We start from the raw sequence: 14,355 nt of genomic DNA on the forward strand, positions 1-14,355 counted from the left end.
CCTTACATCATTATGTATAAAATTTCTCATTGTGGACCCAGAATCCACATAATCACATACTGCTACAGCATTGTAGGCAAAATGGCACTCAGAATAGTTCACTGTAAACATCATACATTTTACGGTGAAAATTGCATGACCACTTATTCACTTCATTGTAGCAGAACCCTCAAAGCTTGTGGAAGAAACACCAGTTCCGACTTTCAAACAAACAATTTTTCTTTCACCATTACAAATGCCACCAACACATGAACACAAAGAACAACACAATGTAACTCGCATGCTATCTGGGAACATAATTTCTCCATAAACAAACAAAAACCACTCTGCAACATTTGTCTTGTGTGTTACGTCAATAGCCTTGTTGGTCAGAAAATCTGAAAATTCCCCATCTGAATCCCAGAATAGCAAGGATGTGGTGCTCAGATTTTATAAGTAGATGGTTTAATGTTTGACTACTTATTTGATCAAGGACTGGAACGGTATTTCGGTACAAAGTAAGTACAGCGAGGAGTTTTCTCTCACAAACAAGAATATTATAGATTCCAAATTTTCTGTGTTGAAAGCCAAGGGTGATGCTCTCTGCTCATCTTTTGTGGAGACAGAAAGCAGGAGGGTTGTTTTTACATGCTGAAGCTTGGGTGAAATACCTCACCAGAAAGTTGGTGATGACAGTAGGGCAGATTTCACTATTCCACCCTTAGAGATGCCTGGTATATCATTTCCTGTTGTTGACAACAAATATGCCATAAATCGATCCATGTCTATGTGAGGGAGTTACAGCTTCTAAAGATGGATACAAAACATTCCCAGTGTTCCTCCTTTTGTGTTTTTATAATGACATGAGTTCCAGCTCAGAGATATTGAAGGTAACAGTGTCTCTCAATGGAGGGCACTTATATTGCTGGAATGCCCTTCTTTGGCATTTAATGGCCACAGAAATCTCCCGTATCCACCACAGGAATGGCCGCTGATGGGGTGAAACTTCCTCTACCTGTTGCCCATTGGCCTCCTCAGCCTAATCAAAGTCTTCTTACACGAAATATAGGAATTAGCTGCTTACTTTTAGAACTGTGGTTCTGTTGCATTTGCCCTGGTTTTTCAGTTTTGGAAAATGGCATGTCCCAGATGTTGATTTTCACTTTTTTTGGTAATCACTTTTTGAATAAATTTCATAAATACAGAGAGGTGCACATTAAAACAGTGTAAAATATTCATTTTACTAGAAAAAGCAAATTATTTATACTGTCACATTTCAAATTACAAAATCTGTCATGAATTTTAACAGCCAACACCAAGCAGAACACAGGATCACTGCAGAACTTATTTCTTACTCATATCATACATCAGTAAGTGTTTCATACTGGTCTTTCTAATGTATAAACCAAAATATCACATGTGCCATCATGTACATGATATGAAAAAGTAACCACAAATTCTAATATTTGAATTAAACAAATTCCAGACTTCCACTGCTGATATTCTAAAAATCTGATTATTATAATTCAATTAACAGTAAAATCACAGTAACAAAACTACCTGAAACCCTTATGGTAAATGACTAGAATGGCTATAATTGCCTAAAATAATGAATTCAAGTTTTCAATAAGAAATATAAATAAACAAGCTTTAAAAACAAAAAATAAAATGATCAGATTTAATTGGGATATGCCATGTAAGCAAATAGAGTAAATGTAATAATTTTTTTCACACAGTTTGTTCTTGGGCTATATATACATGGAAACAATGTTATTCTGTTTTCTGTTGAAATAATGCAGTGTGTCTGAATTAACTATTGATCTTCTAAATTAAAATGCCAGATACATTGTCAAATAAGGACAAAATTTACTCCACTTCTATCTTGTACAATATGTTATGAACTGACAATGCAACAGTAAAATGACTACACTCTGAAATGTACAAGTATGAAATGCGGATTTCAGACGACAGATGTAGCATCAATGCAACTTGTGCTATAAAGATTTGACACGTGTCATTTTACTGTGTTATCATGCGTCAGACATGCAGGAATGATAAACTGGAAAAGTATGTGTACAGTGTTGTGTTCAATATGTCAATATTTATATCTAACAAAGAGCATTCATGGACAGCATTAATTTTTTGTTTTCATTTGAAGAAAACAGCTGCTGAATCATACCAATTACTCCAAGAAGCTTACGGTGAAGATGCTCCATTGAAAGTTATCCGTGAACAGTGGTTTCGGTATTTCAAAACTAGTGGCTTCAATGTTGTAAACAAGGAACATGGAAAACAGCCAAAAAAATACAAAGATGTGGAATTGGAAGCATTGTCGAATGAAGATTATTCGCAAACACAAAAACAACTCACTGAGCAATTGAGCATTAGTCAACAAACTGTTTCCAATCTACTACAAGAGATGGGAAAGATTCGGAAGACCAATAAATGGGTACCACCTGAGTTGAATGACAGGCAAATGGAAAAGCACAAAAACACTTGAGATTTTGCTCCCTTGATACAAAAGGAAGTTATTTTTGCAGTGTATAGTTACAGGGATGAAAAGTGGATTTATTTTGAGAAGCTCAAGTGCAAAAATCATGATTAGACCCAAGCATACCATCCACATTTCTCGCAAGCCTGAATCACTTTGCCAAGAAGGCGATACTCTTTTGTGTTGGGTGGGACCAGAGGGGCATGGTCTATTATAAGCTGTTAAAACCTGGCAAAACTTAATACTAGGTGTTACCAACAACAATGGACTTAATATGAACCATTTGCTGCTTAAAAAAATGCCACAATAGCCTAAGAGACAACACACAGTAATTTTCTTCCTGCCACTGGTCCTTCACATACAGCAAAACTGGTTTGCGACACGCTGGAAGTACTTGTCTGGGAAGTTCTACTCCATGCAGCTTACTCACCAGACTTGGCTCCTGCTGATTACCATTTGTGTGCATCGATGGGTCACACAGATGCTGAGCAGTGGTTTGGTTCATATGAAGGTGTGAAAAAAAAAAAAAAAAAATGGCTCGACGAAGGGGTTGCAGCAAAAGGGAAAAATTTTACTGGCGTGGCAGTCACCATGGCCTGAAAGATGGGAAAAATGTGTAACAAATAACGAAGCATACTTTGAATAAAGCACTACTTGCCATTCTTCTGAATTTAACTCTTTTTTTTGTTTTGTTTTTTTTTTTTTGACAAAAAATTCACATTTCATACTTCTACACCTGATAATCCACAAAATCATAAATATGTTAGGGTTCTCCCTACAGAGACCACAATATTTCAGTTATTTTGATTAAAAGAAGAAAGAATATTGGGAATAATCTCTTGTTTTACCATTTGTTAATGTTTCATTATTAATAACTTCTTTTTAGAATGTCTAAATTTCTTATCCAGTTATAGTAGCAGTTTACAACAAAAAAACTGGAATAAGTGAAACATCATGTAATCCTTTGAAAGAATAAAAGGAAATATTTAGTCATTAAATTCCCATTTATCACACTTGTAAATTATTGGGTCATCATAAGGCTTTGGAACCAAATAATTTGCAGAAAGTAATAAACACTTGCAGTTACTACTATTTCAGTTGTGAAGCTAAACGTTTCACTATCCTGAACTATGTTTCATATTCTTTACTTCTTTCTTTTGCTAGTGCATATTCAGTCCCAATAATAATGTTGCAACACAAATCTATAATTAGAGCAAATAAACTCATAATTTTTTAGTGAGAACTTTTTGCTCTGTGCAAATTCTATGTAAAATGCTGACTTTTTAATTCTCAACTGCATATGTCTCCCTCTCATTCTGATTTAATATTAAACAGTAATACAGAGAACAGGAGAAGTGGCAGGGAATGGCAAGCATATTACGTGCACATAAACGACATTTGAGAAATCATGAAAGACGAAGTTCGTTCTTGCATGTGAATACTGTTCAGAAGGATGAGTAAACCAAAGAAGAAAAAAAAAAAATTCACATGGAACGAAATAAGCAGTACTTTAAATCTTGTTTGAGTGTTGAAGCTTAAAAGGCAAATACCCAACCAGAAGTATAATTAGCAGTACAACACTACTTCCTCCTCTGTACAAAATGTAACCATTACCTCTGTTATTTAACTAGCAATGCACATGAATTCAGTAGGCTACTGTTCAAAAAATGAAAGCAAGTACATATGTGAAACAGTCTTCTAAAGTAACATGGATAAGTTACAAGAATTTTATGAGCAAAATTTAGATAAAAACTTATAATTTTAAATAGATCACAATTACTGATACCAGTACTGTGCAGTCTTCAGAAAAAAAGACAGTTTTGTTGGTCCAGCATCCAAGATTTAAGTCAAATCAAAGAAACACTAAACCAAAACAAAATACACCATCAATGAATATAAGTAATCAAATAGATAAAAAATCTACTCACCAAGTGGTGACAGGAGAAAATACGTATAAAAGGTATTACAGTTTGCTATCAGGGGAGACTTACCAGATGGGATGGGAAGGAAAAACTGCATATGAGATTTGAAAATCTGGGAATTTGAAGGTGGGAGATAGGGCAATATGCAAGACTGATATTACTTCCTCAGTCTCAGCATTCCTTCACAGTAACTATTCCTTTCTTCATTCCCTTTTAGTTTTCTACATCTTTCATTTTCTGCCCTGTCTATTTTTTCACTGTCCCCTCCCACCTTTATCACATGTAATGCACTTAGATCTTTACTCTTATTAACTCATGATAGATGTTTTAACAGTAATTTCTGCCTTGCATATTACCCTATCTTCCATCTTTAAGCTCTGAGATTTTCAAATCTCATCCATCGCAGTCCCCAACAATTGGTCTTTCCTTCTCATTCTGTCTGGTAAGTCTCCCCCGACCCGGGGATCTGGATGACTTTTTCTAAAACTCACCAGCCCTTTTCCATCACCCCTCTTCCTTCCCCCTCAACCCTTCTGCCAGAAGGAGAACCCACTGGCTGTGAAAACCAGCAAACTGTAATGCCTTTTATGCGTATGCTCTCCTGCTGCCACCGGTTGAATAAACTTTTGTCTGTTCAGTTACTTATATTTCCAAAAACTGATTATTTTCATTGATATATTACACCATGAATGAAGTGAGGTCTGCAGGTACATGATTTCTTAACAAGAAGCAGTGTTTGTCCACAGAGCGTGAATTGTGTCACTTCAACATCTAATACAGTAATATTATTGGTGTCTCTTGTGTCTATGCTATTTTTTTGTTATTTCACAAGAGCTCAGACATCAAAAATCATTCAAAAGCTATACATTGTGTCCCATTTCTGACAATTTTCTATCTCCTCCAGGTCTTTAATGCGATTAATACTCAGTGTTCTTGAAAAAATTGGTGGTGGTGGGGGGGGGGGGGGGGGGGTAAAAATTGTAAGAATACAGTAAAGTGTTAGGAAATAGTGTCTTCAACAGGAAAAGCATGAAGTAACAAATAATAACAACAACAACAATTATGGCACTACTTAGTTTGCAAATGGCCTTAAAAGAATGTAACAGTATATTTATAATCACTGAATGGGCAGAGAGACAAATCAATATTCTCTACACAGATATAAATTCTGCCTGAAACAATCTCTATGCTTCTGCTTTCAGAAATCTGTTGACAGCTACTGAAAGTTCCAGCAGAAAGTACTGATTATTCAAAACTCTGCTGTTGATTGAGATATCAAATCAAACTGAAGGTAAAATGCAATACACAGGTGCCACAGGACCAAATTTGATACATTGTTCAAAATAGGACTAAGTTATAATGTGGATGAGAATACTACAAGAAAAAATAATCCTATGATTAAAAGCCATATTTGTTTAAAAACATTTTCATTCTCTAAACTACAATTATTTCGGTTTACTTCATAGTCTAGAAATAAATTCATCACTTTCAGATACATAAGTAATGGTTCTAATGATGATGTGCACTGAAGTTACAGGAACAGACACTTGTAATGGTATAGAAATTACCGCATTAAGTTAGAAGAGGATAGTAACTTGAGCCAGTCTTCACAAGTATGTAGTTTATCTCAATGCTTACTCCTTGCACCGAATTAAGTATTTGTATAGGAATAAATATAACACAATTGGCATAAACTGACATACACGTTCAGAAAGATTCAAAGCACCTGATAAATGTGGTTTAGTGCCATTGCAGACTGTAATTTCTTTCTATGCAAAATCATTTGATTAAGGCAATATCAATAGAAAAACAGTAACTGATCAGTCTTCACAATTCTGTTAATTTTAACAGTACCTATTATGGAAATTATGGTCGAAAACTTTTAGACCCTTCATGAACATAAGCAAGTTTTCTTTTTAATAATGTGAGACAACTGGTAGTAATACAGATCTTTCATGATCAAAGATACCACACCAAGGAATGTATATTTCCAAACTTCACTGTCAATCACAACTTTGCTTCATTTGTTTAGTAGTATGGTGTTTTTGAATGTGCATTATAGTCACTGATTAAGTCATTACTTTCTAATGTTTGCTGTTATTGAAGGCTCAACTGTTTACTTGGAAACAAGTACAGTACAAATCTGCAGTATTGTAATGACAAAAGCCACATACTGTGAACACATTATTTCGCACTTGTGAAAAATATGGGCACTGGTCTGCATGTGTACATATCAACAAGTATTATGTAACAATCATGATATATACTTATTTCTTCAGTCCTCTACTGTTTTACAAAAGCAGATAAATGCAGTATCCATCATTTGAAGTTCGAGTTTCATCATTCTTCAGATCTGTGTCTAAACCACTGTTGCAGGGTTGAATATGTGCAGAACATATAATTTTTTGAGGAATCAATCATAACTATAGCTGTACACTAGTCCCTGATCACAAAAGAAACACAGTAGTGGCATATATTGCTAAAGGAATCATATAAAAATATTAGCATTCTTTCTGAACTATTGGGGCCTTTTTCAGGCAGACTATTCGCACATTCTATGAAACCGATGCAACACTCAAGTAAAGACATTTCTGTATTTCTCATAAATATTCTTTACACCCTATAATTTTTGAAAAATAAGTCGCTCTTTATATATGTTGACAAGTTTGATACGAATGTAGCCTCAGCACACAAACGTGCCTCTTAATTTCACTAGCATCAAACATGGTACTCCATGTTTAGCACCATATATACCATCTGTCAGAATACAGTAATGTTCTAGCAACCCACAGATGCAGATCATGCCATCAGGTACAATGACTGTAACATTGAAAAACAGTATTGTTGGAGTATTGCACGGGTAAAAAGGCATGATTCTGCTAAAATGCCCAACAAATAATCTGTAATGAATCTAACACTTATATAGTTTCAGTTGTCCTTGATTCTACTTTTACTATCTTATTGATGTGACGAGATCAAAAGTGTATGCCTCAGCTGCTTTACAATAGGCGTAAATGACAACTAATGTGGTAACAACTGGAACAACAAGCATTGTGAATTTTCGGCGAGGTGCTCCTTGATGCACTACTCCACTCCACTCCAACCACCTCCAGAGCGTGCTGAACTGTTGTGGTGGCAAAGGTCTCTGTGGAACAACAGATCTCCTTGGTCTCGACCTGTGGAAGAAAGTTTGTTAATTAATAAAATACTTGTTAAAAACAACTATTGTAGATATCACATACTGAAGCGTATGATTTATGTAACACAGTATTTCTCACTTGCAACTGAAATCACCATGTAAGATCTCTTAACTATTGAAGCATGTGAAAAAGTATAAAAAGTAAATAATAGATCACTCAAAATCTACATGTAACAAAACTGTGGGAATCAAAATGTAAATTAAAAAATAAGATCTTTATCAAATAACTAATATAATAAGCATCAAAAGAGAAGCAGACACACTCCTCAATCAGTGAATATTGCTGTGACTATGGGGGTCAGTGTGTAGTTGCCTTTGTGGATGTTGGTGTAAGAGTGTGTACTTAAACTAGAAAAGGGATGATAATTCAAAATCTAGAAATGCCTTTGTGCTGTCACGTACATCTTTCATTGTGCATCAGTAAATCACAGGTCAGTAGTCAACCTTCCCTAACACACTAATTCTGTTCTGGTATTTCCATTATTGTAATAATAATAGTACTACTACTACTACTACTACTACTAATAATAATAATAATAATAATACAGCTACAGAAATCCGTAATTATTGATACATGTTCAATTACCCGAAAGTTCCTAAATGCAATATAACACATACCGTACAGTTAAAAGGAAGTGACGCTTGATCAAGGTCCGCGTCACTCCATTTTTAACCGGACTTAACGTCTGAGAAAGTGAAGACAATAATAATAATAAATCCCGTGGAGGCCCGGGAAAGGATTGGCCTCCGGTATGTTCTGCCAGTCGTAAAAGGCAACGAAAAGAACAAACCACTAATAGGGCTAACCCCCCTTTTAGAGTGATGAGTTGGTTCAGGACAGAACTAAAGAAGCCTCGGACAAGCGCCGTCATGGTTGGGGACGACGCTTGAACCCTATGCCCGCCCACAATGGTAACAACACTGGTAGCCAACTGGAAACTGATTTAAGTCCAAATAGAGGTGTTTTGCAGGATATGCTTCCTGCAACCACCCTAGAAGGAAAACAAAGACAGAGGATGAGATGGTCAGATGAAGTTAATTGACACCTCTTGTTCTGTTATTACCAAGCAACAAACCTAGGAACCATCCCAGAGCAAACAAACAAAGAACACCACGCATCAATTAAACAATCAGAGGAAAACGAAATCTTAAGACAGCCACCAGAACAAGCACAAATAGAACACGAAGTGACACACATGTTAGATATAGAAGAAAAATTTCAGCTGACATATATAGAATACAAAGACACAAATACAGACATTAGACCATTCTTGCATAGACCGCCAAATAACCCACAAGTCGAAACAACAATAACAACTATCAACACAATCATACACAACAAAATAAATGAAAACACAACTATGGAAGAGTTACAACTGCTGGTTTATATAGGAGCACTCACTACACTAAATAGACACACTAGGCAGAATCAGAACCAACCCACACACAGAAGAAACCCACAAAACCAGCATGGCAACACAGGCTACAGATCAGAATAGAAAAACTGAGAAAAGACATCGGACAGCTAACACAATTTATAAGAAATGAAATGTCAGAAAAAAAACGAAAAAGGTTAGGTAAAATCTCACAACAAGAAGCGATAGAGCAATTAGACGAAAAGAAGCAGAAATTACAAGCATTGGCCAAACAACTTAGAAGATACAAAAAAAGTGAAAATAGCAGGAAACAAAACCAAACATTCAACACAAACCAAAAGAAATTTTACCAGACAATAGATAACACACACATTAAAATAGACAATCCACCAAACATAACAGACATGGAACACATCTGGAGCAACATATGGTCAAACCCGGTACATCATAACAGGCATGCACGGTGGATACAAGCAGAAACACACACATACAAGATGATACCACAAATGCCTGAAGTGATAATTTTCCAACATGATGTCACCCAAGCAATTAATTCTACTCACAATTGGAAAGCCCCTGGAAAAGATAAAATAGCAAATTTCTGTCTAAAGAAGTTCACCTCAACACATTCACATCTAACTAAATTATTTAACAGTTACATTGCACACCCATACACATTCCCTGATACCCTTACACATGGAACAACTTATCTGAAACCTAAAGATCAAGCAGACACAGCAAACCCAGCTAAATATCGCCCCATAACATGCCTACCAACAATATACAAAATATTAACTTCAGTCATTACACAGAAATTAATGACACATACAACACAGAACAAAATTATAAATGAAGAACAAAAAGTTGTTGCAAAGGAGCACGAATTTGTAAAGAGCAACTGATAATAGATGCAGAGGTGACATATCAAGCTAAAACTAAACAAAGGTCGCTACACTACGCATACATTGATTACCAAAAAGCTTTTGATAGTGTACTCCACTCATGGTTACTACAAATATTGGAAATATATAAAGTAAATCCTAAATTGATACAGTTCCTAAACATAGTAATGAAAAACTGGAAAACCACACTTAATATCCAAACAAATTCAAATAATATCACATCACAGCCAATACAGATTAAGCGTGGAATATACCAAGGAAACTCATTAAGTCCTTTCTGCTTCTGCCTTGCTCTGAACCCACTATCCAACATGCTAAATAATACAAATTATGGATACAATATTACTGGAACATACCCACACAAAATCACACATTTGCTATACATGGACGATCTAAAACTACTGGCAGCAACAAATCAACAACTCAACCAATTACTAAAGATAACAGAAGTATTCAGCAACGATATAAAAATGGCTTTTGGAACAGACAATTGTAAGAAAAATAGCATAGTCAAGGGAAAACACACTAAACAAGAAGATTACATATTGGATAACCACAGCGACTGCAAAGAAGCGATGGAAAAAACAGATGCCTATAAATATCTAGGATACAGACAAAAAATAGGAATAGATAATACAAATATTAAAGAAGAACTGAAAGAAAAATATAGACAAAGACTAACAAAAATATTGAAAACAGAATTGACAGCAAGAAACAAGACAAAAGCTACAAATACTTCTGCTATACCAATATTGACCAACTCATTTGGAGTAGTGAAATGGAGTAACACAGACCTAGAAGCACTCAATACACTTACACGATCATAATGCCACAAATATAGAATACATCTCTTTCATTCAGCAACAGAAAGATTCACATCAAGCAGAAAGGAAGGAGGAAGGGGATTTATCGACATAAAAAACCTACATTATGGACAGGTAGACAATTTAAGAAAATTCTTTCTAGAACAAGCAGAAACTAGCAAAATACACAAAGCAATCACTCATATAAATACATCGGCTACACCATTGCAATTTCATAACCACTTCTACAACCCTTTAGATCACATAACATCAACAGATACGAAGAAAGTAAATTGGAAAAAGAAAACACTACATGGCAAGCACCCGTATCATCTAACACAGCCACACATCGATCAAGACGCATCAAACACATGGCTAACAAAAGGCAATATATACAGTGAGACTGAAGGATTCATGATTGCAATACAGGATCAAACAATAAACACCAGATATTACAGCAAGCATATTATTAAAGATCCCAATACCACAACAGATAAATGCAGACTTTGCAAACAACAAATAGAAACAGTAGATCACATCACAAGTGGATGTACAATACTAGCAAATACAGAATACCCCAGAAGACATGACAATGTAGCAAAAATAATACATCAACAGCTTGCCTTACAACATAAACTTATAAAACAACATGTTCCCACATACAAGTATGCACCACAAAATGTACTGGAGAATGATGAATACAAATTATACTGGAACAGAACCATTATAACAGATAAAACACCACCACATAACAAACCTGACAGCATACTCACCAATAAAAAGAAGAAACTAACAACTAATCGAAATATCCATACCAAATACAACAAATATACAGAAGAAAACAGGAGAAAAAAATTGAAAAATACATCCAACTGGCTGAGGAAGTCAAAGACGTGGCATCAGGATAAAGTTGACATCATACCAATTATACTATCAACTACAGGAGTCATACCACACAATATCCACCAGTACATCAAAGCAATACAGCTACATCCAAACTTATATATACAACTACAGAAATCTGTAATTATTGATACTTGTTCAATTACCCAAAAGTTCCTAAATGCAATGTAACATATACCGTACAGTTAAAAGCAAGTCACGCTTGATCAAGGTCCGCATCACTTTCCATTTTTAACCACACATAACGTCTGAGAAAGGAAAGATATAATAATAATAATAATAATAATAATAATAAGTAAAGAATAAGGTGGAGATGTTTTTACTTCAGACATTCAATACAAGCAATATGGACAACACGAGAACACTGCATGCAGTGGATTCTTTACAGTGACATCATCATCATCATCATCATCATCATCATCATCATCGGCAAAATACCTACTGACATACAGCCAAACCACGATGAGTGTGTGTCACAATAATTCAATTGGTTCCTTTTTTTTCTAATTATACCTCTTCACTCTAACTTTTATCATTTTCCAATATCATCATATTTCAAATGCTTCCAGTTCTTTTCTGTAATTTTCCTACAACTCATTTTTTTCACTTTCACACAATGCTGTGCTGTGCTTTAGACACAATGCCTTAGAAATTTTTGCTCAGTTCTATGTAAATATTAATGCATTTACTGTAATCAGAAAAAATCCTTTATTGGTGTGGATCGCAATTTGTCATTTTTATTGATTACTAGTTTTGGCTAAAATTGTTCAGATCTGTAATTCCACAGAAAATTGCACGTAAGGAAAAATGGTCTGACACGAACTGCTAATACAATAGTTCTACAGCATAATCATGTATATACTACAGCATTCGCCCCCTCCCTTGTATACCATCACTCATCTAGGACCTGCCATCATAAATTTTATGCAAGCTGCGTAGCTCAATCCAACATTAATGTAAAGACACCTAAAAATACATATTTACTTCATGAGCAACTATTATGACGCAGTGTGTTGTCATAACAAAAACAAAACTGAAACTTACTACTTACTCAAGACTAAGAAATCATTGCATCCACTGCATAACAACATTATAGCAAATAATCTCCACATGTGCACAGTGAAATTACAACTAACACAATATGTTATGTTGCATCAGAAAACAATACATTATTTTCATTCAGTTATATGAGGATGTCTTATTGCTTGTGCAAGTCTTGTACTACATAGATTCCACAAGTGAAGTATGAACAACACAGTTTATAGTGGAATGTTTCCCTCTATTATATCCAGTTTATAGAATGAGTTACACATGAAATGTAGCATTGGTAAAAAATGATGCCTGCCTCGTGGCAGGGACAATACTACATGATGATATGTGTCAGGGTTTGCAAGAAAGCAACATTTTGCAAGATGGCTCTACTGGTAGAATATTCACTGAAGTGAAAAACTACTGAACAATTTACTATCTATAGCAATTACAATAAAAATTATTTCAATAACAAGAAAGAATATGGAAAATTTGTATAATTAAAACCCATTGCTGTCAGTGGCATATAAATATATTTCAAAATACCTGTAACAACATTTGTATTATCTATGTAACAATATGTAAGTAACTAAAACTATTCAGGTATAAAAAAATACAGAATCATATAAAAGAGTAAAATTAATATGAACTCTGTAACAACTTGTTCCATAGTAATAAGATGCCTCACACAGTTTGGAAGTGTGTCATGGGTTTTACATCAACATTCTTAGCAGCAGTGTCCAATGATAAACATTTTGTAGATACAGTTCTTGTAAACCTTATACAATTTATTCATATTTAATAAATGGTGTATCACCTAAACATTTTCCTTACTGTTTACTGATGCTACGTCTTATGGGTAACATGTGTTCGGATGCAGGCTGAGTTGGCATCCCTTCGCTCCCAGCTTCAGGCAGTGTTGGCTTCGGTCACACAGCTTGAGGCTGTTGCCAATGGGCATCACTGTGGGGGTCCGGATGGGGGTTTGTCGGGGACGGCCAGCTCGTCCCACGCATCCCCTGATCGGACTAAGACTGTGGTTGCCCGGGATACGGCCCGCATTGAGGCTGATCCCTCACCTGTGGTAGAGTGGGAGGTCGTTTCAAGGTGTGGCAGGGGGCGAAAGACATTCCGGAGGGCTGAACGGAAAGCCTCTCCAGTTTGTCTGACGAACCGGTTTCAGGCTCTGTCTCAGGCTGATACTGATCTTCAGCCTGACATGGCTGCTTGTCCTGTTCCAGAGGTTGCCCCTCAGTCTGCAAGATCCGGGCAGTCGCAGAGGGTGGGCTTACTGGTAGTTGGGAGCTCCAACGTCAGGCGCGTAATGGGGCCCCTTAGGGAAATGGCAGCAAGAGAGGGGAAGAAAACCAATGTGCACTCCGTGTGCATACCGGGGGGAGTCATTCCAGATGTGGAAAGGGTCCTTCCGGATGCCATGGAGGGTACAGGGTGCACCCATCTGCAGGTGGTCGCTCATGTCGGCACCAATGATGTGTGTCGCTATGGATCGGAGGAAATCCTCTCTGGCTTCCGGCGGCTATCTGATTCGGTGAAGACTGCCAGTCTCGCTAGCGGGATGAAAGCAGAGCTCACCATCTGCAGCATCGTCTACAGGACTGACTGCGGACCTTTGGTACAGAGCTGAGTGGAGGGTCTGAATCAGAGGCTGAGACGGTTCTGCGACCGTGTGGGCTGCAGATTCCTCGACTTGCGCCATAGGGTGGTGGGGTTTCGGGTTCCGCTGGATAGGT

At 36.3% G+C, this 14,355-nt stretch overlaps 1 protein-coding gene across 1 annotated transcript in view; it reads right to left on the reverse strand.

The window, feature by feature from the left end:
* Nucleotides 1-1,709: 1,709 nt before the first annotated feature.
* LOC124594205 (TBC1 domain family member 20) overlaps nucleotides 1,710-14,355 on the reverse strand; it is a 121,374-nt gene continuing 108,728 nt past the window's right edge. Inside the window, exon 8 of the mRNA XM_047132563.1 lies at nucleotides 1,710-7,568. Within this exon, the coding sequence (XP_046988519.1) occupies nucleotides 7,346-7,568 (223 nt within the window). The 3' untranslated portion in view covers nucleotides 1,710-7,345. The remainder of the gene's footprint in view (nucleotides 7,569-14,355) is intronic.

The sequence above is a fragment of the Schistocerca americana genome, chromosome 2 (genome assembly GCF_021461395.2).
Source record: "Schistocerca americana isolate TAMUIC-IGC-003095 chromosome 2, iqSchAmer2.1, whole genome shotgun sequence".
Lineage (NCBI taxonomy): Eukaryota > Metazoa > Arthropoda > Insecta > Orthoptera > Acrididae > Schistocerca > Schistocerca americana.